The 25,291-nt window shown below is 37.1% G+C and overlaps 2 protein-coding genes across 13 annotated transcripts in view; both read right to left on the bottom strand.

Moving 5' to 3' along the window:
* LOC103029962 (kinesin-like protein KIF21A) overlaps positions 1-15,868 on the bottom strand; it is a 64,442-nt gene extending 48,574 nt beyond the window's left edge. For 9 of the 12 annotated variants that reach the window (XM_049473665.1, XM_049473661.1, XM_007234949.3 and 6 more), the window contains exon 1: positions 15,487-15,867. In XM_049473665.1, the coding sequence (XP_049329622.1) occupies positions 15,487-15,530 (44 nt within the window). In that variant the 5' untranslated portion in view covers positions 15,531-15,867. Of the gene's footprint in view, positions 1-15,486 lie in introns of all 12 variants that reach the window. The other 3 variants (XM_049473663.1, XM_049473656.1, XM_049473655.1) reach the window with 1 other exon arrangement.
* A 1,631-nt stretch (positions 15,869-17,499) lies between these two features.
* Positions 17,500-25,291, bottom strand: part of LOC103029428 (ATP-binding cassette sub-family D member 2) — a 34,834-nt gene continuing 27,042 nt past the window's right edge. Inside the window, exon 10 of the mRNA XM_007234940.4 lies at positions 17,500-23,849. Within this exon, the coding sequence (XP_007235002.2) occupies positions 23,633-23,849 (217 nt within the window). The 3' untranslated portion in view covers positions 17,500-23,632. The remainder of the gene's footprint in view (positions 23,850-25,291) is intronic.

Below are 25,291 nucleotides of genomic sequence, written 5' to 3' on the forward strand. Positions count from 1 at the left end.
TATTTAATTTATTTATATGTACAAGTGTTAATGAGTGCTTAATCAGAAAATGAAAGGGTAATATATTGAGCCCAGGTGTGGTCCTCAAGGCTCAGAGGAAAGGAGAAGAAGTCTGAGCGACCCTTAACCATGTGACAGATCCACTTAGCTTCAAGCCACAGGCCTCATTACAGCGATTACAGTGACAGCGGCCCTATCCGCGGTTTTCCTGTTCTCAAGACAGGCTTTATAGTCTGAGCTGAGGCTGAACTCTGTGCACTATTAAACCCTGAACCTGACGTATGAAACCATCCTGACTGCTGCAGACCATTTTGACCTGTCTTGCACTATATGTTGAAAACTGGGCTTCATGGCGACTCTAAAACGGTGACGGTCAGAGTGTCCTCTTACATTTACAAAATGAAAATAGTAGTAGTTTGTACAGGCTAGAGTCAAAAGATACAAGTGAAGTACAGGATCTGCCCAGTGTATACAAGGTAAACACACAACAGGGTGATGATCTATAGCAGCAAAAGCTGTTGCAATGACTCTAAATCAAGCTGATGAGTCAGATGAGACAATGACCATGAGCCCTACCAATCCAAAATGGGCCCCCAGAGAGGACAAAAGCATTATCAGGGATTTGATTTTCTGTTCTCATTAATAGCTGACGCACTGTCTCTCCCGGAGATGGGAGCTTTTCCGGAGCTCACCTCATTTGGCATTATCTGGCATCACAGTGACTCTGCATTTTGTAAATGATGAAACTGCTCAGGTAATAGGACTGTGGAGAAAACTGAAATCAATATTTTTTCTTGGAATACAATTAAGAAAAACTACCACTTATACTCATTTCTGAGTATAAAGTTTTTATTATAAATAAATGTCAAAGTAAGTGTCAAAATTAAAGGCAAATAAATGATGTATAGTAGAACGCTAATATGTTGTGTACTAACCTGCCAAATTCTCGCTATACCTCATAGTATCTGTGTGTAGTATGCATTTGGGATGCAGCCATTGTTTTTCAATCCTGGTCCTGGAGGCACACAGCTTTGCCCATTTCAGTGGATTCCCTGCTTTGACACGTCCACTGACACTCTGAAAGAGTTGTTACTTAACTGATTAGTTGTTTCAGCTTTGCTGGGAAAAGGGAAAGCGATACATATGCAGGGTGCCTCCAGGACCAGCATTGAGCAACACTTGAGCAAAGAACAGAGATAGTGATCCAAAAATAATTAACTGTGCAGTCTAATACTAAAGAAAACACAATATTTTCATGATGGACAGACCCTCCATCATGTAATATCTAAGCAAGAGACATGAAAAGGCTTGGGTATCACGCCCCAGAGTACACTGGCAACAGTAAAGCCCACAGAAAGGAACCACTGCTTTTGATGCATTATAGAAAAGCCAAGCAATAAGAATCTGTGGAATTTAAGCACCTAAGGAATTTTCAATAAAGGGCTTTACCACTCGTGACTGAACTGCTCATGCTATATGTGTTGTTTCACAATCTATATCAAGTCTTTCAGAGTTTCAAAGCATTCTTTTTGAGCACAACTTTGGCTCCCACAAAGGATTAAATATTAAACAGTTTACTACATGGTGTTTTAAACCTGTTTTAAAACTAGGGGTGGAAATCACAGGACATCTCACAGGATTTTATATTATCATGATACTTTGTCCATGATTGCGATGATATATTGATACTGTGATTCTGCAATATGCAATATATCAAAGAAAAAATTATTTGAGGTACTTCACGGCATCTGTGTTACTAAAGACGATAAAATACTCCTAAATAAGCAAATACCAAGAATTATGTATTTTTCTGTGTCAGTTTTACAGAATCTGAAAACCAATATTACCCTATTAATTTGATTAGTGGCACCATGTAATGACATTAACTTGAATAAGTCAAAGTATACTGTTTATTACAGTCACAAAATGCATGAAAATATGATACAATATTGACATACTTATAGAGGTGGGCAATATATAGTAAAACATTAATTGTTCGGAAATAGTTTTCTTACCAGAGGTATAACAGAGAATAGTCTTGTGCAAAATGTGTCACTAAACATTGCAATTAAATGAGTAGCATTACGACTTATTTATAACTTATATATAGACTTATTATTTATATAGATAATTACAATTTAAATATACTGTAATGTACTGCACCATATGGTAACATACAGTACTATTTATACATACTGCGTGTATGGCGTTACAAATACTGATACATTAATATTATATTTTGTTACCTTAAGAAAAAAAAAAGTTATTTTTATTATTGACTTAGGTTTACAGACCTAAATTGGGCTTATATTTATTCATTCGTGAAAGTAATTAAAATAAAATAAGGTACAATAATAAAGAAAAAACTTGATTTCTTCCAAAAGGGACACACATTTGATATATATATATATATATATATATATATATATATATATATATATATATATATATATATATATATATATATAAGTGGGAATGGCTTATTTCTCTAAAGCATACTGAGATAAGTATTTTACTCATATCGCCCAGCCCTACATGCTGCTCATCCCCAGAATGAATGAAATGAATTTAATTCATTGCATATGAACAGGAGTATACATGCTCCAGTTGTGCAACAGCAGTAGCCTAAGGTCTGAAACAGAAGTGCTTTGGAAATGTCTAAAGAGTGAGATCTATTCTGAATGATACACACAGCACCCACTGTTTTGGTTCTCCAACAAACCTCTTAGTGTGCCCCGAAAATCCTCCAATGAAAAGGTGAGCCAAACACCCTCTTATTCTTTAACCATGAACCCAGAGAAACCTGATCACTCAGCTGTTCTCAGATCTGTCGCAGGGCACCTTCAGCCCACAGACTGCGACGCTTTCTTCCTCTGTGTAACTTCAGTCGGGGGGTCCACAATAGCGGCCTGTCTAACCTGCTCCTGTGAACATGCTGGGATCACTGGGTAAATGAGTGCCCATAAACTCCTGAGACTTGGACATAAGTCAAGCAGCATTTATTATTCATCTGTTTTAATCATACTGTACTGTCTAGAGGATATACTGAGCTGTCCAATGAGGCCTTAATTGTGGGTGTATGGGGACTTTATTTTCAAATTGCCAGTGCTTGCAGATTTTATATCCGATCACAACAAGAGAGACAAGCGATTATTTTTTGTAGATGTTTTGTTTCTGTTGTTAAAAAATCAATGAGATTTGTAACTTCCATTTAAAAATATTCAAGAAATGTACAGACATTTTAACCATTTCAAACCACAGCTTATATTCAGTGTATTCTGTAGTGGACAACAGGACTTACTGTCTACCCATTCTTTCCAAACTTAGGAATCAGAGGGCTAAGTGAGGCTGGAAGGATTTTGTTCCGAATTGTGAAGCAGGTTTTTGGTAATATGTTCAGGGTATCTTTTTAAGACTTTTGCTGCCTAATGAAAGCACAAACATTTAGCACCCCTCAGAGTTTGCAGACACCCTGATGTTAGAGCATGAAACCAACCAGCTTTAGTTTTCTTTATCTTCCTGTTTTTTGTGATCATAAAAAAGAATGTCAACAAAGACCCACATATAAAAATCAATACAACATGAATACCTAACCCCCACATTCTGAGACAAAGCAATAATGTATGCTCAGTAGGGTTCAAATCATCAAAGTTGATTCTATTAATTTGTTGAAATTCTCTTAATTTTAGTGTTGCCAAATCGCTTAAAGGACATTTTAATCCCATGTTTTTATGTAACATTAAGATAGATATCATACAACATGGTGATATTCACAGTTGTGCAGACTTAAACAGGTGAGGATGAGGAAGTGATGAATGAGAAGGAAGAAATATTCGTTGACTAATCAAAAACATAATTGTCAGATTACCGGTAGTCTACTACAAAAATAATTTGTTGCAACTCTTATATAAGGAACATATCCACATATCCACTGCAAGTTTCCGCCTCAACTTTTCTTTCTATCTCAACACTTTTACATTTAATTATCAGAGTGTCAGGCTCCATTTGCCTTTCCCACTGTGACTTCTTAAGTCTCTGTTTACATGAACTTTTATGCTCTGCAGTCAGGATAACTGTATTCTGAGCTCTGTGGTGTTTTGTGTTGAGCCTAAGCCGCTGTTGACATCTTTGGTTCTGGCTGGAGCTGAGGGCAGTGTACTGTTTTGAGTTGCTACATTTAGTTCAAGGGTCTCTATTGTTGAGAGCGGGTGATGTAGAGGCAAATTTTGTGCACAATGACATTCAGGAACAGGTACAAACAAGCCTTGTTCATCCCTCAGACTCGGGGGACAAAAACTTCAAACTACCCCTTTCCTAAATAGATTAGCCTGAGTGCTGGCTCTAATCTTACTTCTTACGTTAAATCACAGTAACGTGGGAAAAAGACTTATGGCAGCAGTTTTTACATGGATGAAGAAATTGCCTGGCATTAAATATGTATGATTATTATGATACAGATTTTAAGGAGTTATACAAACATGACTGTCAGTTGTGAATTGTGAACTGAAAATATTAAACTGTATGCACACTGTGACTAGGCCTTTTGCGAGTGCCATTACAATTTGGACAACATATTTTGTTTTAGGAATAATTGGGAAAAAGGATATTACTAAAATTTTTAGTTTTGCTACTGATATAATGATAGTATAATAGCATAATAATACACTTATCCATAATTTTTTTTTTTTTCAATTATCAACATTATTCACATATCAAAATCGGAATTTATGGAAATTGAATTTAAATATCCAAAATTCCTAAAATATAATTAAAATATATATTTTTGTATGTTTTTATTAGTAGCCTTTAAGTGGCCTATTATTTAATTATACAGAGGACTGTCAATGTCTGTTCAAGTCTGCCGATCCTGGTTTTTAGCATTGCATCTACACTTGTTTGTGAAGAGATATTAACTAAAACCAAGCATAATTAAGCAATGTTAAATACTATATTTCATCTCATTTCTGCAAGAAAATACAAAGCAGTCCAGCCACTGCTACTGTAAAAATTTAAAATAAAACAGTGATGTATATTGTACAATAAATCGATAACATGATTATTGTGACAGGCCTGTTGCACTGTGAAATTGTGAAACGTTTTGCCATTTCACTTTCCAATAATTACCTTTTATTCCTTTTCAGAAAAGAAACAGTACACACTCACACCTGAGGGCAGACTGCAGTATGTACTTTTATAAAGTAAACCACAGCAGTACAGAAAAATGCCTTCATACAGAAGATTTTTAAATGCTAGTTTCAGTTACGCCTTAAAAAGCTCACAGGATGAAGACACCTGACATCTTCTATAATGACAGAATAGGGATTTTTGCAGAATCAGCCTCCCTGAAAGCTGCATTTGTTCACTATGAAGACTGGGAGTTAAGTGAAGTTCACTGACCCAAAAAGCACTTCCCTTGGTTCACTTGGTGCCCCTTGGCGGCTTCCTGGGTCAGAGATCACAGCACACACATGAGCAACTGGAGGAAAGACGGTCATAGGGCAACGGGGATCTGTCAGATTGCAGCATGACTCTGGTCAATGTGTGGAAAATGAGAGGGAAGCCAAAGAAAACAACGGCACACAAAACAGCCAGGCAACTCCTCTCCCTAAGGCTCAAACCGCTGTTGATCCAAGAGTGATCTGATATTGGCTCACTATACTTAGGGGAAATGCTGAAAACACAAGATAAGGAAAGGTCTGGAATCCTGTTATTACTGTGTGCGTACTGTATGCCGAATTAGAACTGCCTATTTGCCATATTCACATATATTCACTGAATTCAGCCACAGACAGTTATGTAGCAGACAACTCACTAGGGAGCATGAATGAGTCTTGATCTCAGTTACCTGACCTTATGGAGTACAAGGATTGTGGTGGTTGTAGGGATGAAATAACCCTACAGCTTGAGTGCATGCGGAAATGTAAAACCAGGGATTCAAAACAACAGAAAAGTATGGGTCAAAACATCTGTGGATTAGAAAATGGGCACCTGATCTGTAGCAAGAAGGGATCAAGAAGGGATGACAAGTTGATTACAGACACATTGCAGGAAAAAACACTGAATCTTTTACAAAAGGAAGGATACAATTGGGACAGAAATATAGTGCAGTATGGACCATTTATATAAACACTAAATAGCTAAATTTCATTCTGTAAGCTTGCAACAAAGGAATTCATGTAAAAAAAAACTGAAAGAGAGAGACAGAAAGTAGCAAGAAAAGCTCAGCTCTCATGCTGAATTAGAGTCTAAAAGTTCCAGTGATTCGGCTGTCCCCTTTCCTTCCTCTGAGGCAACAAAGGATTCTGTACACTTCAGCCGTGACACAAGGGCACCAAAAAGACCTTCACACAAGGACAAAACACACTAAACCCACACACACCTCCAGCCAGCAACAACACAGCCTCAGGGCTCCCTGCTATGCACTGAGCTAAAGCAGGAAGGAGATAAGATAAATCTCAAGACTCCAGGCATGGCACGGGCCCTGCTGTGATTGCCAGCAACATTGTGGAAATGTTGCAGAGAATTACGCAGCTTTTTTGCAACACTTGCGTATTGACTGTAGTTCCTGGATGACCTCAGCTTATAAATGGGTCAGCTGCTTCTTGTATACAGATGACAGATGGCTCTCAGAGAAGTGGTTCTCTTGAACTGACTCATAAATATTGATAAGAAGCTCTACATAATTAGTTCTAGGAGGAGACAGCAGGGGGGTGTCTTAGAGTAATCCACACAATAACTGAAGATCTAAAAGCACGCCCCACAGACTCCCATGTGTATGAATATGTTTGGTAGAAATAAGGATTTAATCTTTAATTTTTAATAAATTGCTTAAATTATTATTTATTATTTACTTTGTTAAACTAGTTGAACAGCCAAGCTCAGCCAGCATGTCCGGGATAATTTGACCATAATGACCAGCAAGACCCATCTGGTCAGCAAGCTTAATTAAGCTGGTTGGCTGGCATGCCCAACGTCACCAACCTGGCAACCTGGATCAGTGTAAAAGCAAGAAAAGGCAGACTGATCAAAATTAGCAAGTTGATCGACCCTATAACCACCAAGCAGATTGACCATCATGACCAAGCAAAACAACCATCTTAGAACATCCAAAACAAGCAAGTGTTTGTTACAATTTATTGGCTTTAAATTTGAATAATAACAGCAGAATGACATTGCTGCCCCAGACTCACAATCATAGCATCACTGAGTACCAAGCTTTCAGTAAGGAAGTGCATGAAGAGCTCAGCTTAAGAAATGGGCACTGTCTAGCTCTCTATAAATACTGATTCTATTCATCTACTGGTTCTTGGAGTACCACTGTACTCCAGCCGTCTTTCTCAAAACCATTAATAATGGACGGCCCTGGGGATAACAATGCTGCTCTTTGTAATATTGATCTCTCAGTCAATGGAACTAACTGCAAGTTGGTATTACACACAATGCAGTTGTGTGTAACAGTTTTCATTCCTATGTAGAGTTTGATTAGTCTAGTCTGGTTTTGACCTATGCTCATGGTTTGAAGATGATATGTAACAAAAGTCATTGGGACAGTTATTGTTAAGCAATGTGGCTGAAACTATGTGTATGAATAAACTTTCCCAACTTTCAAAATGTACCACGTTTATGAGACAAAGGACTCTGAGTTATCTCTTCCTTTCCTAAAAAGTAGTGTAATTTTAGGAAGGCAATGGAAATAATGGAAAACTTAAATTGCAAAATAAACACATTGGTAATGTTGCATGGTAAAAGATCATCCCCTATTACTTATTCTTATATTTTATACCTATTTTTATTGATTGTATTAATAGTAATAATAATTTTCACAGTGAATTCTTTTAAAACGTCAAAGATTTCCAAAGTTTCATTGGTACTTTACTAAAATACAAAAATTAAACATTTACCTCTTTAGTTTGTAGATCATGGATCAAACTATTAGATCTTAGTAATTATTTTTTTGCCTCTTAACCTAGTGATTATTATTTCAATTAATCAAAGGGCTAGTTTCTTGATTATTTATTGTGTGTATGTGGGATTGCAACAACTTAACCGTAAAAAGCTACATACCTCAAGGTTAACACAACGAGGAAAAAAATGTTGATATTGTGATATATATTATCGTTTTCGTTTGCAACATATTATCGATTCATGGCCTCAAATGCCGATATTTTTAATAAAAACACAGGCCTCTATACACTCCCTTAAGACCCACCCCTAATTCAATTTACTAATGTTACAAAATCATTATTCCACATGGTGTCGCTAATATAACAAATAGGGTAAACATGCACGTATTGGTTGTCAAATTATGTGAAATCGACTAAAAATCCATAATTCCTGTTTACTGGTGTAGGAGAGTCAGGATCAGGTTTAAGGTTTTGTACATTCACACTGCATATACAAATATTTACTGCATGTAAACGCATGAATTCCAGTTGTTGCTGAAAATATTTCTATAATATTATCCTACATAATTGTCTCTTGTTTGCCAGTAGGGCTGGGGCGACGCGTCGACATAATCGACGTCATCGATTACAAAAATACATCGATTTGCATAACGTGCGTCGGCGCGTCGTAAACATGGCGGCGCCTGTGGAGCGCATTAGAGGTTAGATCGGGCCCAAAAATTCCAACTGGCTGTTTTCGGGCTGTTTTAATGAGCGAAATATGATCAGAATTATGTTAATTAACACGGTAACATAGAAGCATAGAACTATTATTTAATTAAAATGATTTTTAAGAACAGCTAAACACAGTTCTGCAAGTCAAACGCGGAGGAGTTCACGTGCGAGAGACACAGAGAGAGACAGAGAGAGAGAGAGAGATTTGCTTTTTCTGGTGAGAGCTCCATTCATAATTCTGCAGCTCCCTCAGTGTTTTCTGCCGTATTTTGCGGCTAGCGCGAGCGCTTACAACTGACACCGCGGACCGCGGGGTGCCGCCGCGTTTGTGCCGAATCCGACTCTCTGCTGAATCTGACTCCCGCTTCGCGGACAGAATCGGCACAACACCCCCGCTGTAGAACTGCGGTAGTGAAAACAGCGCTTATAAATAAATTAGTTTAGTTTCACTTTCAGTTTTCGTTATTTTTTTTTAAAATAAAAATATAATTAAAAAACAGACGCCTACATCTCGGACTATTTTCTGGAGCCCGGGTCGGATTTACGGGCGGGCCTCGGGTCATGTCGGGTTCGGGCAGAGAATCTAAGCTCTAGAGAGCTTGGACTCCGGAGAGCAATCTCCAGCTACAAAAAAACGCCAGCGGGCATCTAAAGTTTGGGAGCATTTCACGCAAAAGGGCAACAATGTGGTCCTCTGCCATACGTGCAAAAGGAGCACTTGAAGCGCAAACATCTAGGAGCACTATGTCAACAGGGTCACACAGTAAGTTACCGTTTACATCAGGGTCTCCGCGGGTGTCCTTAAAAAGACTTAAGGCTGTCTACCAAAGGTTTTAAACCTGCCACAGGCAGAAATTATACAGTTTTGGTTTATATTTGTGCATGGCATTTCGCAGTTTCCAGAAACAGTAGCATTATTCATAAGTTCAGGTGTTTAGCTAAGCTAGCTGCCTTAAGTTATTTTAGCTAGCGCCGTCGGCGCTGCGGTGTTACACCGTTTTCTGTCACCGTCGGAATTTTGTGACCAGTGCTCACGGTTATGAGCGTTCATTGGCAAAACGGAAGCTTTCTATACCTACACCTTACCCTCAGCCCTAAACTGAACCGTTTTGGCCAGTCGGGGTAAACATTAGAAACGAACACGTTTCGAATCGGCCAGTGCACCGGTCTGCTGAGAACTACTTGCCAGTGGTCACAAAATCTAGCGGTCACAGAAAACAGTGCAACACACGGTTGTGGTGTATGGGAGCTTATCCATTTTTAGCGTTATAGATCTAAACAACGTGCTGTACATGTAAGTGATTATAAGTGTGGGGTTTGGTTTAGTAGGCTTGTGTTGTTGTTGTTATTATATATAAATATAGTAATTTATCGTTTGCTTTAAAACGTAAAATAATTATTTAAATATGTTTCTCAATGAATAGATTAGTCGACTAATCGAAAAAAATAATCGTTAGAATAATCGTTTAAAAAATAATCGTTAGGGACAGCCCTATTTGCCAGTCAACTACCCTTGACTTAATTTCAAGATGGCGGTGCCTGGAGAACTACCTCAAGTTACTGTGTGTATAAACAGTATTTTTAGTAAACTATCTGTGCATGTCAGGGCCCTCAGAATTCTACCAATGAAGTGTGGAGCTACTTCTATGTTTGGGCAATGCTACGCCACATACTGCTAGCAGTATATGCCTGTTAGGAGCATCAGCTAACAGTAAAAAAACAAAACAAAAAGTGAAATACCTGGTTATTTTTAGTCGTTTCAATTCCAAAGGTGAAGGAGACACAGAAAAGTATCTGCATCATCTGAAAGTCTTTGCTGCTGAAATATATTGTAAGTCAGGTTACAAATTACAAACTGAAGTGTTGAGTCGTTCTACATGTGCCTGTCTCTACCCAAACCAATTATGACCCATTCAACTTTAACAAAAGCCCCTTTATGGTGAAAGGATCCTGAAAGAGAGGCAGGACAGCACCACAGATCTGTCTTCTGCATTAGGGAGACAATCAGATTAATACATTTGAATGTCTGCGTTTGAGGCCAAGATGAATAAGGTGTTGTCAACACATATGGCATATGTCCAAAAGGCAGAGACAGGCACTGTCTCTATAACAACCACCAGTGTGGAAGAAACACAACCTAAACTCATGTTATAACCCAGTAAAAACACCCCACTGCATGCATTAAACCTAAACCCCACAGTCTGTCAGCACCAGTGCTAATTAGAAGCTTGCCATGCCTTTACACTTACAAACAGAAGCTCACATGATGGATTGAGAGGAGTGAATGTCTGAGACTTTGACTGTAAGACTATTTAGCAATAACAACTGTTTAATCCCAGTCTGAGCTGGCAAGAGTTAGCTCATTTTTTAAAAAGTAACTAGAGGGGCAAAAGCTGAACAGAAAGAAGAGAGTGCTACTGTCATTGAGAGATGGATTTAAGCTGATGTCATTCTACAAGAAAAAATGCTGATAAAAGAAATATTCTGCTAAACAGGTAGATGCATTTACAGTGTTGACATGTATTTATAGTCTAGGCACATAAGCACATTGAACACATCTGTTGTAATCTGGTGACAGGGTGCTTCTACAAGCAGAAAATCTTATTGCTGAGATAAATGTTTTTAAATAAAGTGTTTATTTCTGACTGTACTATATGGCATCAGCTCAAATTTACAAACTTTAAACTGGTGTATTTTTTATATACCGTAATGTGGTGTTGGGCTGTACTTTATGATTATTTTAGTAGTTTGCTAATCTGTTGTGTATTTGTTTTGATTAGTAGTTTATTCAAGACATATTTCTGCCGTTCTCTAAATTTGCTTTCTGTGGTTAGGTCTTCTGTTCCTAGCTTTCTTTATCTCCGCTTCAAAATGTCAGAAACAGTTGAATGTGGGGTTTAAATGCCATTTGAATGCATAGAAAACATTTAAATGTTAACTGTTTTAATATTTAGTGAGCAAATGTAATCTGTTGTGTCTGTCACTTTTGGTGATGGAACTGAGTGTAAAGAGCACTTTGTATAGTGGGGTGCTGTTTAAATTAATGATGAAACTGAAATTTAAAGTTGCCTAATCGTTGCAGCCCTAATGTGGCTATATTTTGGATGTTTTGTGTGTGCTGAAGTCCAGTACAGTGAGACAGAGGATCAATGCAGGTCTCAAACTCTGTGTGAGCAGCTTAGTCTGATACCTGAAGCTGTGTGGATTAGAAGGTAGTCACACGAGACACAAACAAGCTACTGATTGATACTGAATTGAAAATACATGCTGGTACATTATAGCCAACCCAGTACCTTAACTGACCTTTTGAGTTTTCTACCTCCTTACTGGCTTGTCCAAGCACAATTTATAATAGTAGATAATGCAAAATATCAATTTTTGTTTTATTTTAATTCTCTAAATCCATTCATCTATTTGCATCCATTGCTGACACAGATGAGCAAATGCACACACAATAACAGCATGTCTAGTACCTGTAGAGAAGCACTGCATAGAGAACAGGTCAGACAGCTGACAGACAGGAGCCTATTGGCACCATGTCTAATGCCAGGAGTGGGCTAGGGGGTTGTGCTGAACAAATATCTTGACCTCAAAAATGATCAAGTGGCTGAAAGCAATCAAATCCTTATTGCAACAAATTCAGTAGAAAGTCTTGTCTAGTTACTCCAACAAAAGCAGGATACATTCTTTGCAATAGATTCAATGAATGAGCAGTTATCCCAATACTTATGGAGTATTTGTCCATATAGTGGACTTTTGCGTACCTCTAAAGTGTAAATGCATGATATAAGGTAAGATTTTGCAATGCTAGCTTACTTCATAACATTATTGATTGTTTGTTGCCATTCTAAAGCCCAAGCTTACTGTATGGTAGTAATAATATGGTAATAAATAGGGATTATTAAAATATAGGGATTATTAGTTTAAACACAGAACAAAATAAACCACTTTCTGACAACAATCTTTACATGTAAACTATTACTTAAAAAGAATATTATATTTCTAGGAATTAATACAGTAACATAATGTTGCAATACTTCAATGTGTCAATATTTTCTTTGACTGCTTTGTAACTTTAGTGGCACATTTAGCACTATATACATGAACTAATCATTACAATTAGTCAATATACAACTGAGAAATAGAAAATAGTAATTCTATATTTTGTTGATCAGTAAAAGCCTCAAAAGCACAAGTAAAGATGTAAAACTATGATTTGTGTGTACTTTTTAATAAATACAATGATCACTTGCGAAGTAAAACCTTGCTACTGACTCTGCTGAGAGCACCTGTGTTTACTCTACACCTGCTCCTGCTCTCTCGCCTCTTTTACATTTACATTTATGGCATTTAGCACACGCTTACAGAAGTCCCAAGCTGTCCAATCGGAAAACATTCCCAGCTATTGTGAACAGGCCTCCACAGGCTATGGTGTTTGCTATGCAAAAAGGATGTTTCCATATAAAATGCACAGCATTTACCAAGCACACAGGTGGGGTAGGTGACATGGCCTAAGTCCAAACATTCATCCAACTGCATGCTGGGTCAAAGTCTGACTTTGGTAACTCAAGTCGTGCAGTCGGGGCGGAATAATGTAACCTGAGCAGGACTACGCAGCTTTTGTTCCGAACGGAGCCTTCTTCAATGACAAAACCTATCAGTGCACAATGCTGCTTCCTGTGCTGCCCTCCTGAATTATTCAGCTGTCATCAAAGCACAACATTTTCTTTGTACGACACAGGTGTTTTCAGAAAGGAGCAATATCGGGCTTCCATTTCTTTCCTCGTCAGTCCTGTGTGTTTTTTGTACTTTTACTTTCTAGAAGCTGTGTACATGTAAATGTGCTATACATATTTTGCTTTAGAACGTCCAGTATTTGGATGACAATGGCATCCTGAGTGACTTACATTTGAATCATGTTCCACAGGAAGCAGAATTTAGTATTAGAAAGAGTCTTGCCCCAGGACTCTTATTGGTGTAGTGTGATATGTCATGTTTTTATGTGGGTTGAAAATTAAACTCTAATTTGCCATGGAGAAGGTAGTAATGGTACCCACTGTAATATCCACAAATGTTGTTAGTTTTAAACCATTTAGAAACTACAGAATCTGAACATTTATTTAAATATTGTAGTTGCATATCCTGATCTAATATAAGTAGATCTAACAAAGCAAACTCCAGTTTAGTAAAGTGTTAGTAAAGTGTTTACTATGGACCATAGAGTCCAAATGTATTGGTAGCCTTATTATCCCTAGTGTAAACAGTGTCAGTCTGTACTGCTGTAGATAGCTGCTCTGCTTGGTATTGGACTCAATGCTGTCATTCATTTATCGAGTGCTTTGGCCTTTAGTTATTCTTTACTGGTTGCTTTATTGACTTTTGAGTGCATTGGTTACACTGGGCCCTGCTATTGTGCATACGTAGCATACCCAATATACCCCTAAGCTCTGTGTGTGTATATGTATGCAAAAAGTTTAGTCCTGAAATGTTTCTTACTATTAAATATTATACAGGCAACTGTCAGAACTATCATAACAAAGTGGAAGCAATTCAAAATAAAGCAATTCACTCGCTCAACAAAAAATAACACAGGGGGGTCTGCAGAGTCAATTGGTACTGACCTACAAACTTCATGTGGCTTTCAGACTGGCTCAAGAACAGTAGAGAGCTTTAAGGAATGGGATTCTATAGCAGAGCAGCTTCAGCCAAGCCTTACATTACCAAATGCAGGCGAGCCGATAATTTTGCCAAAGTAATGTGAATTAAAAAATCAAACATTATAGTTACCACATTAGGATTGTTCTGTCATTACTAGAGTAGCTGAAGATAAAAGACCACTGTTTTTGTTAGCTTAATTCCTCCGAGTGGTCCAGCGGGCTAAGTACTGCCACTGTGATCAGGAGATCGCAGGTTCGAATCCTGTTTATGTAGCTTGCCATCAGCTGCCAGAGCCCCGAGAGAGCACAATTGGTCTCGCTCGCTCCCCACATCACTCCAAAGAGTTATGTCTCTCCAAAGAGTGATGTCACACTCTTCAAAAAGTGATGTCGATCAGCACAAGGCATCTGTAAGCTGATGTATCGGAACAGAGTCGCTGTGCTTTCCTCCAAATGCGCTGTGGTGCTATTCCGCAATGCTGCATCAACAGCAGTTTGAAAAGAGAAAGTGGCTGACTTTACATGTGTTGCAGAAGGCATGTGCTAGTCTTCACCCTCCTGGTGTTGGGGCATCACTATTGATAGGGGGAGTCATAATGAGTGGGTTGAGTAATTGGATGTGTAAATTGAGGGTGAAAATGGGATAAAATAAAAATAAATTTGTTAGCTTACCTATCCTAGGTTATGTAAGTTAACTTACGTTAGCGTTAATAAAATGAAGACAAATAGATGCAGAAACACTGTTATCTATTGTATTGGCAATTTTTGTGCATATATTCCTTTTATATTTAACAGAAACGAACTGATGATAATACTAGCGTTTTACAACGATATGTAATATCATGGTATACCGATATATCATCCTGGCATTATAAACAGGATACTAGGTTAGCTCATCTCCCTCTAAACTGAGACACAAAGAAATACAGCTAGCTTAGAGCAATACAGACTGAGAGAGGTTTATGAGGCCTTTAGCTTTTAACACTAAGCTTAATTCAGCTTAATTACTGTTTAGCTACGTTTTAGAATCACTTATATTTATATTTTAACACTGTTTTAAAGTAGAAGATTTTTTATGTTTTTTCTCTCTCTCCTCAGTCTGTTATTATAGCAAGGCTGGTTTAGCAGCAGCAGCAGGAGCAGGTTCACCTCAGAGAGGCGGACCCGAGGCTCTCAGAGCATCATTTCTACAGGAGAAGAGGAGAAATTACCTCAGAGCGACCCGCACCGAGCTCTCGTCCTGTCCCCCCGACATTTTCCCTCCGTCTCAGCGCCGTTAAGCCAAAAACACCGCAGAATCCCGGGCATATACTCGGATTTACCGCTCCCGGTAAGCCTCCGCTGGCCGGCAGGGACGGTAAACTCGCAGCTCGGCCGTTAAAAGGCGCGAAAAAGCTGTCTCGCGCCGCTCCTTCTCAGCTTCACATGGTGAAATAAAGCTATTTCTGAGGAAATAATCTACTCGGATAGGTTCACACTCTGCTGAAGCGCTTCTCCCCGCCGTCCGCAGGGTTAACGTTACATTTCCACCGGCCCGGTCCTCCCCCTGCACAGGCAGCGGCCGCTCAAGCCTGTCTCAGCAGCGCTCAGCAGCGTTCATTTGTCCTTGCGTGACGATGAGACCGTCACCAGACCACGCCCCTGACCGTGCATAACCACGCCCACCTGCTCCACACTATAAATAAAGCATGAAAAGCACCTGGTCCTAAAGTTTGTGGACACCTGTCTGTGACACGTTGTATCTCAACATTATTTCACATAATCAAGGTATTAAAACACTCTCTACAAAACAAGAAAATCAAATCTGCACATCACACTCTAGCCACTTTACTAAATACCCATATATGCACATGTTTTTTTTTGTTTTTTTCAGTTTTGTCATTATCTGCTGATACCTGCATTGTCTGCTGCACTTTTTGCACATTGTTTTATTCATCATCATTGCACTGCATTTTTATCTTCAATTTGAAAAAAAAATACAGCTCTGGAAAAAAATAAGAGACCACTTAAAAATGATGAGTTTCTTTTATTTTACCATATTGAAAACCTCTGGAATGTAATTAAGAGGAAGATGGATGATCACAAGCCATCAAACCAAGCTGAACAGCTTGAATTTTTGCACCATGAGTGGCATAAATTTATTCAAAAGCAGTGTGTAAAACTGTCTCTTATTTTTTCCAGAGCTGTATATCTTAACATTATTTCACATAATCAAGTTTTTTTCAGTTTTGTCATTATCTGCTGATACCTTCACCTCTAGCACATTGTTTTATTCACTATTGCATCATCATCTTTTTTATTATCTACAATTAGATTGTAATTATTGAGCACAGTGATATGTGTATATTTGTAGATAGGATTTTTTATTTTTATTTTGCAATGCCAGCTGGGATTGGCTCCAGCGCCCCTGCGACCCTGACGGATATAGCGGGTATTGACAATGGGTGGATAGATGGATGGATGGAAGGATATCTCTACAGATACCGTGTATAGATAATAACTGTGACTTTTTTTCTATGTATTATTGTTTGCATTACTGTACTGTATTGTGTAACTGCTATTGGCTGATAAAAAAAAACTGTCTATCTTTAATAATAATTATGATTTAAACTTGACAAAATGTGTTATTTTAAATACACAAACAAACCTCTAGATATATATTGATATTTTTTCTTGCTGCTTTATTTACGGTAACACTTCTGGTGCATGTTTGGGAAGAGGATCACTGTTATAAGTGTTAAAAGCGCCTGTGTTAAGTTAAACACAGAAAAACAGCGCCACACTTTGGCAGTGCGTCGATCAGTACTGCATAATTCAGAAGCAGAACACTCATTCTTTCTTTACTGTATAAAGTGTGGTTTGGTTTTCCAGCCAGTAGATGGCGGCGTGGAGCTTCCCTTTTTCATTCAGGACCCATATTTCAGACCTAAATATATTTATGTTCTAAAATTAAAATACAAAGATTCATATTCCAAGGTGTGAACAGTCTTGGAAGTGAACAATCACACACAGGCCTAGTATACTGAATCACTATCAATATATAATATTTATTTTAGGTCTATTTAAGCTGACTCTAAACCGCTGACTCGCCTCTTGGTCAGTGATGTCAAAGGTTTCGCATTGTTTAATAGTGTGATATAATTCAACGACAATAAAACATTGCAATGTCATTTTTCCAATATCGTGCAGCCCTAAGTCCAATAATAAAGACAACCTGCACAATATGATCGTTATTATTTTATTAACTGGACAGCTGAGCATTTCTGCTCAGGGTTCACATACTCACAGGCAGATTTCAACCCTTACTTGTATAGATACTGTTGTATACAAACAGTACATCCTTATGACATGCAAAAGAGACATTGTCCATTTAATCATTCAGTAGCAGAGGCAGCCTGCCAATACACTACATTTCTCTTGGTTTGGCTCAGTCAGACTCACCTAGCTGAAAGGTCAAATGATAATAATAAAAAAAAAACATCAGTTCTCCACACTGCCTCATTAATCATTATATGCCCCCAAAAAGGGCACTGGTTGGTGGTCATTTCATAAAGTCACACTTTTACCGGAAATTCATTACATCAGCAGCATGTCCCTGAATCTCGAGGGTAGACAAAATAAGATTACGGACCTCCTGTTAAAATATAGGCCGTCTTACAGTGAGTTCAGACATACAAAATCATCCTATTTACACTGCTGGCGATACATGTCTGAACTATTCATGCTGTTTTAAATGATGTTTTAAGGAGCTATAGTACTACATACAGTATAGAGGAGAATAAAATGGGCACTGCTTGTTAATTCCTGATCTGACCATCTGGAAACTTTAAAAAGGCATATTTTTATTTAAACTAACAAAAAAAGCAAAGATCTTAAAGCTAGCAAATTCCAACTAATGTTAAAGTTTCTGGCATCCAACATTTGCTTCATACACCAGAAATATACCACAGGAGAATAAGATCATGGCGATCCACCATGATCTTATTGTCTTTGCAGCTAATGCTACGTTCCATTTTTCCTTGACTGTCGTAATTTCATAAGATAAAGATTTTAACTGGAACTCCCCCCAAAAGTTTAATTTGTTAAAAAAATAATAATAATTGGAAGTGTCCCAATAACAGAATTCAAGATGGCAGTCCCGCAAGTCCTTTTAGGCAGACCAGTTTACTATTTGGCCATCTTTGCAACACAACCCGGAACTTATTTCCAGGCAAACAAGACCGACTTTCATCTGTTTGAATGGTGAGTGACCAAAATACTGGAAACTAAACCTCGGATTATTATTTCAGAAACGTATTTTAAATCAGTGATACAATCTCATAAAAACAACATGAAAACTTTATAGTGTTTGGCTCAACAGCAAACGGGGGCTTCCCCACCAGCACCTTGACTCTCCTCTGCTTTTGGCACAACCAGCAAGCAGATTTACTGTTTTTGCTGAAGGGCAGGACTTTAGCCTTGAATAGGCGCTATGGTTAGCGTTATAAGAAATCCCATTTATACATCAGTTAGTGGCCATTAATGTCTCTGGTTATAAAGAGTTTATTAGCTCTTCTATCTGTATCTCATTAAATTTGTCATATGCACAGTCCTGTACAAGTTCTACCTGTGGGCATGTTTCCATTGTGCTTGGATGAGCAAAATACTGTATAAAGCATTGTTATAAGCTGATATTGCTAGGAATGCTAACCTAAAGCAATACTAATGTTAATCTGGGACAGTAATAGCAGTGCTAACATGAGGCAATGCTAACAATGCTAACATGGGGAAATGCTAAAAATGCTAACCTGGGACTTAAAAACTGGGACATATTTTGGTTAGATATTTAATAAAAGCACAGGTAAATGGTTGTCAAATCAGTTGTGGTTTAAGCCTTGTTAAAACTTGTTAAAAACTCCTTAGCTAACTGTTTTAAAATAGTATCAAATTATTTAAATATTTAACTGGAATGCCATTAACTCGATGTGACTTCATTCCCAGCTCTGACATCCAACTTTCAAGGTAAATGGAACACAGCGTAAAGGTAGTCAATTGTGCAGACACACTGCACACAGTGCCTTGGTTTAGAAATCCCATAATAAAATGAATTTGCTCAGAAGTTTCTGGGAGGTATACCTGATCTGATTTGTTCACACATGTTTAGCATTTTTTCTGATCACATGAAGTAATAATAAATAAATGTGGCTTTCACAATTCAAAGTAGAAGAAAAAAAGAACAATCAATACAAATCAATAGTCATTGGTCCACAGAAACAGAACCATACAGGACAGCATTATTACAGTCAAAGTGCTTTTTGCATTCAACTATTATACACAGAGTTACCAGTTTATTACAGCAACATCTAGCATGTACCTACACTTGTTGGCCATTTCATCTGAAACACATACAGGTTTCTAAAAGGTTTAAAAAATGGGTCTTTGATCGATACCATAGAAGGGACCATTTTTGGATCCATTATTGTTAACCATTATTGCAAAAAAAAATTATTGAAACATGGAGAGATTTTTGTTACAGTGAAAAAATACTTTTTAATATGACTTGGACTTTCAGACATACTTTCAAGTTGAGACAGGCTACTGTCACACATTAAACAACAGAACAAGTAAATGAAGCGGTGTTGTGCCTAAATCTGATGCTTTTCTATTTGTAATTTTGTAAAATATTACTGTTTTTTTTTATTGTATAGCCCAAACATGGGGTCTTTCAGGGTGTTTTGTTCACACTAGCCTTTTTTTCCAGAACTGGGTATGTTTTGTCCAATGTTAAAGCTGTTTTGGAGCTTGGGAGAGGTCCAAAGTATCAAAATCGGTCCTGGAGTCCTACAATCAGTGGTCTGGGCTTCATATCTACTGAACTATGGTGGTTTCAGTGCAGGTGTAAAAGCTATCCTCTCCTTGTGTGGCATGTAGGGTCGTGTAATTGGTTCAGTTTGTAATGTGATGCTTCCATTTATCACAGAACTTCCTTTTCCATCAGTAAATCCTAATAAAACCACTCTATGATAGGATTGGAGTGAGGATACTGTATTAAACTGAACTTTGTGGAGTAAGAAATGCAGAGTGGACTCATCTATATGGGACAACTGTGAAAATGTCCTTAGAGAAGGCCAATTAACCCTCCCTACTACTAGCACACCACCTTCTTTTTGATCTGCCACCAATGGGTGGCAACCAATGAACTAGGAGGATAACAACAGAACTCAGCTCTGGTACGGCCAGGATCAGAATCTACATTACTGCCTTAGTCTCCTGAGCTACTCGGAGCACTGCCAGATGCTGTCTGGCTGTATTGGCTGGTATACTGTTCTACTAGCACCAGATACACATCATGGCAGTGCCAGTGCTTACTGAAAATGGTCCATCAGTATATGTGGTCAGTGGTGGTTCAGAAGTGGCTCCATTCATTTGCAATAAAGAATGACTTACACTCTGTAATTGTATATCTGCAAAGTGAAGCTGATATGATACATGTTTCTACTAAAACTGCCAAAAAGTGTAGGTACAAAGTAGGTGTATGGTGTACCTAGTAAACAGACAACCCTGAGCATATTTCACAGCATTTTTCTTAAAATATTAAAATATTAATTTTGTTCAGAGAGTTTGTGCCAGGGATGCCCATGAGGCAGAGAGAAGGTGAAACGATACAAGCATCAGGCTGGAAGATCAAGTATCAGTTTTGATCTTACCTCTACACTCTACACTAAAAAAATAAAAATGTGCTACAAAGGGTTCTAAATGAACTATTTTTGGTTCAAAAAGAACTTTGTTTGTAGAAAATATAAATGAAAAGAGAAATAAGAACCTTTCAATAGACCCTTTTAAACACTTAACAGACCCAAAAAACGCCTTTTCTATGGCATAGCTCTGCAGCACATTCATTTTTTAGAGTGTACAGCGCTTTTGAAAATGTAGAACCAAGCTGCTACACAAATCAATCTGAAAACAATCTAAAATTACCTGTATTATTTCTCAGTACCAAAAGAATATTACTAACAATGGGCCTCATTCACCAATCATGTACTTAAAACCACTTATGCAGTGTTCACAAAGATTCTGACATTCATTAATGTTTTCTTAATTTGATCACTAATCAATTTGTCCAATTTACACTGACAACAGGATCAGTCATTATAAAAGCAGAAAAGTTCTGCAATTTAACCCTTTAATAGGCATTGTATCCACACAGTATACCTTATTTGCAGAGGTGAAAAGTTTATTAGTAATTTATAATTTTTAGTGTAATTTTTAAAATAGGTAATTTTACTTTTACTCAAGTTCATTTTGACCCAAGTAATTTACTTCACTACATTGGAAAACTCCTCATTATTAAGTAACAAATGAAATGCTGGAAAAAAAAACTAATTGTCTGAATTAGAAAAAAAAAAAAAGAGTTTTGTTCTCCATGGCAGCGCAGCTGAACTTTTCCTAGCAATGTTAATTACGGTAAAGAAAAAAAAATGGATTATAGAAACCTATGCCACTTGTTTTTGAAAATGTTTTATGGGGTGGTTTGAACAAATACTGCGTGAAAGGTCCAAATTATTATGTAGAATAATAATTCATTAAAAATATTTGATTTATGATTTGTACTTTCTTTACATAAAATAAATAAAAGTAACCATGTAACTTTTACTCAAAGTACATTTTAAAATTGAGTACTTTTTTACTTTTACTCGAGTAGATTTTTAGATGGGTACTTTTACTTGAGTAGAATTTTAGCAAAGTAAAGGTACTTTTACTTAATTACAATTTTTCAGTACCTTTTCACCTCTGCTTATTTGACATTCAATTTTCTTTAATAACAAAAGGGCAAATCCCATCTTTGGCTGTTTGACCTTGTTCCCCTTATTAAATAAAGTATGTAGCTGCAAATACTGTACATACACAACATTGTTAATTTAGAGAAAAGGTTATTATTTTATAAAGGCTGAAAGAAAAAAAAAACAGTATAAAAAAGCTTGCTGCCATGATACAGCTCTTCTGACATTTTCTTAGAACTGCATGGCCATTTTCACGCTCTACACCCACTTATATTTACTGCAGATTGGGAAAAATATGACGGTGCATAAACCCCTAAAAGTTCAGATTGACAATTTCTTTGCTGGCCTGAATTAAATTGTATGTGCTTTAAATTTAGATATTTTTAATTAAATTCTTTACATAATAAGATATGAACTAAATGAACTGGACATATTTCCATTACTGTTCCATTCCATTAATGTTGATTAAACACTGCCTGGACAAAAAAAAGTTCAGGTCACACACTCTAATATTTAGTTGGACCGCCTTCACTATGGCATTGTTTCAATAAGCTTCTGCAATGTCACAAGATTTATTTCAATCCAGTGTTGCATTAATTTTTTCCCCAAGATCTTGCTGCATTGATGATGGTAGAGTCTGACCACTGCAGAAAGCCTTCTCCAGAACATCCCAAAGATTCTCAATGAGGTTAAGGTCTGGACTCCGTGGTGCTTCCTGAACCACTCTTTCACAATTCCAGCCCAATGAATCCTGCCATTATCATCTTGGAATATGCCTGTTCCATCAGGGAAGAAAAAATCTATTGATGGAATAACCTGGTCTATATTCAGTATATTCAGGGAGTCAGCTGACCTCATTCTTTCAGTACATACTGTTGCTGAACCTAGACCTGCAGACCAACTGCAGCTTTAACCCCACATCATTTACTTAAATCCAGGTGGTGACTTTTGTTTTTGGCCAGACAGTGTATTCTAATTTTATTGTACTCCTGTATTCATTTTCTGTAACTGGGCAAGTCATCCAGCTGGTTACTAGGTGGAACAAAGGTTCAGAAACATAATTTGTACCATTTTCTTTAAACATATGTCTTTGTGTGACTGTTAAAGGGTTAAAAGCACATTTTAAGAAAATGTTGGTGAATGAGGCCCAATTTCACAAATTAGGGGAAAAAGAGACAGTATATTATATTAAACACAAATTAAACTATCAGATTTAAGGATTGGTTTAGTGGTTAGGTTTTAAGTATTTCTGTAAAAATATCATAGTTAATATCACCTAAAATCTGTAGTGTCCAGTAAGAAATCAATATTTTCTAACTAGAAATATATCTAAAAAGTAACAATAACAGCTGTTACTGTCACCAAATAAGACATACAGCAGTAAAACCATAAACGTCACTAAAATGTTCTGAAGCAGTGGTTTGTTAAAGTACCAAAATACTCAGGATTACAAAAATGGAACTATGATGACCAGATAAAACAGATAAAAGAAAAAACAATATTAAAGTGACGTGAGTTTAAAACGTATGTTTAACACTGCAGTAGCACAGGAGGATGTGCGTACTGGGTTCTGAGGGTAACACTGCGGCTCAGTCGCTCACTCCTCCTCCTCGGGTTCCTCTGTTTTTAGAACAGAATCCTCTCCCAGGATCTTGCACAGCTCGTTCAGACGCAGCTGCATCTTGGGAATTCCAGCCAGCTGAGACTCCAGGCGCTGTTTCTCCTCGGTCAGAGAGAGACGAGTGGCCGTGTCCAGCTGCTCAAACCGCCATCCCCCCTCTCCATCAAACTGCAGGAGGTGAGTGTGGTACTTCCTGTGGGAGAGAACAGACAGAGAGAGAGAGAGGTGAAGATGAGATGTGTCATTAATTATTGCTATTAATTAGTGTACAATTTTGGTGGTAAGTTTACATACACTTATCATGGACATGAATATTATGGCAAAATTGGGACGTGCTAGTGATTTTCAGTTATATAAACAGTTTTTAAATATTTTCTGTGGCAGAATGAAATACAACAGAAATCATTATAAGATAAAAAACTAAAATTAGGGGTACTATTAAAACACCACTTGCTTAGCATGCTGAAAGTTCCAAAATGTTAAACAAATCGACAAAGCATATGGAAGCCTCCAAGTTGCACACTAATTACTAATACTAACTAGTTTTTAATTATGAAGTATGTAGTGTAAATACAAGTGTACAATTTGAGTATACTCAAATATTTACAATATATACTCAGAACCAGAGAACCAAAAACCTCAGAGTTGCCAGGCAGTGTAAAAGTGTATTAGTGTAATATACTCAAATACTCACGATAAATACTCAGAACCGTTTTTTGAGAGTTGTTACACTCGACACTATTATCTCGCAATAAAATGTACCACAGTAAGGATCTGCCATATTTTATCATACGCAATAATATTGCTAAAAAGTCTGACACGGTAAGAAAAACTAGTGAACAACTTCATACAATCATGATAATATGTTTGTGTTTATTTTGCTATTTACTGTATTCATATTTAATTGTTCGTTTGCAGTTTATTTGAACAATATATTAGGAATGCACGGCCAATACTCGCTGACGAATTTATTGTATGCTAAAAAAAGGACTAACGATCACTGGTAAAACAGCTACAATTAGCCTACAGTGGCTGCCCTACTTTAAAATCATTTTTAAGCTAATTTTTATTGATTTTTATTAGATTTATATTTACAAATTTATGTTACAAATGTGTATATCAGATATCGTATCATATGCAATAATATCATCAAAAATACTGAAACAGTAAGAAAACTTTGTGAACAACTTGAATATTGTGATACTGATTTTGTGTTTATCTAGCTAATTACTGTATTTGTCTTCAATTGTTTGCAGGTTATATGAACAAAATATAAGGGATGCACAGTAAATTTGGCCAATATTTTAAATTGATAATTGCTTACATATTTATTGTTTGCTGGAAAAGGACCAAGTGCCGCTGGCCACACTAACGTAATTGGCCTACTTTAAAGTTAATTTATTTAAGCTAATTTTTATTTCTTTTTGTATTAGTTTATTAGTAGTTATAGTTTTAGTCAAGTCTCTCTATAAGTTACAAATGTGTATATAACCACATATTCCCACATTGGTCCATCCCTACTAAATATACAAGATTGTTTTGCGCAATTTTTTCTTATTATTTTACTTTATTTTTGTTACATTATTTTTATTTTATATAAAATTAAACTAGTCTAAGTAAAAAACTGTTTTCAAT

This window comes from Astyanax mexicanus, chromosome 2 (genome assembly GCF_023375975.1).
Source record: "Astyanax mexicanus isolate ESR-SI-001 chromosome 2, AstMex3_surface, whole genome shotgun sequence".
In the NCBI taxonomy this organism is placed as follows: Eukaryota; Metazoa; Chordata; class Actinopteri; order Characiformes; family Acestrorhamphidae; genus Astyanax; species Astyanax mexicanus.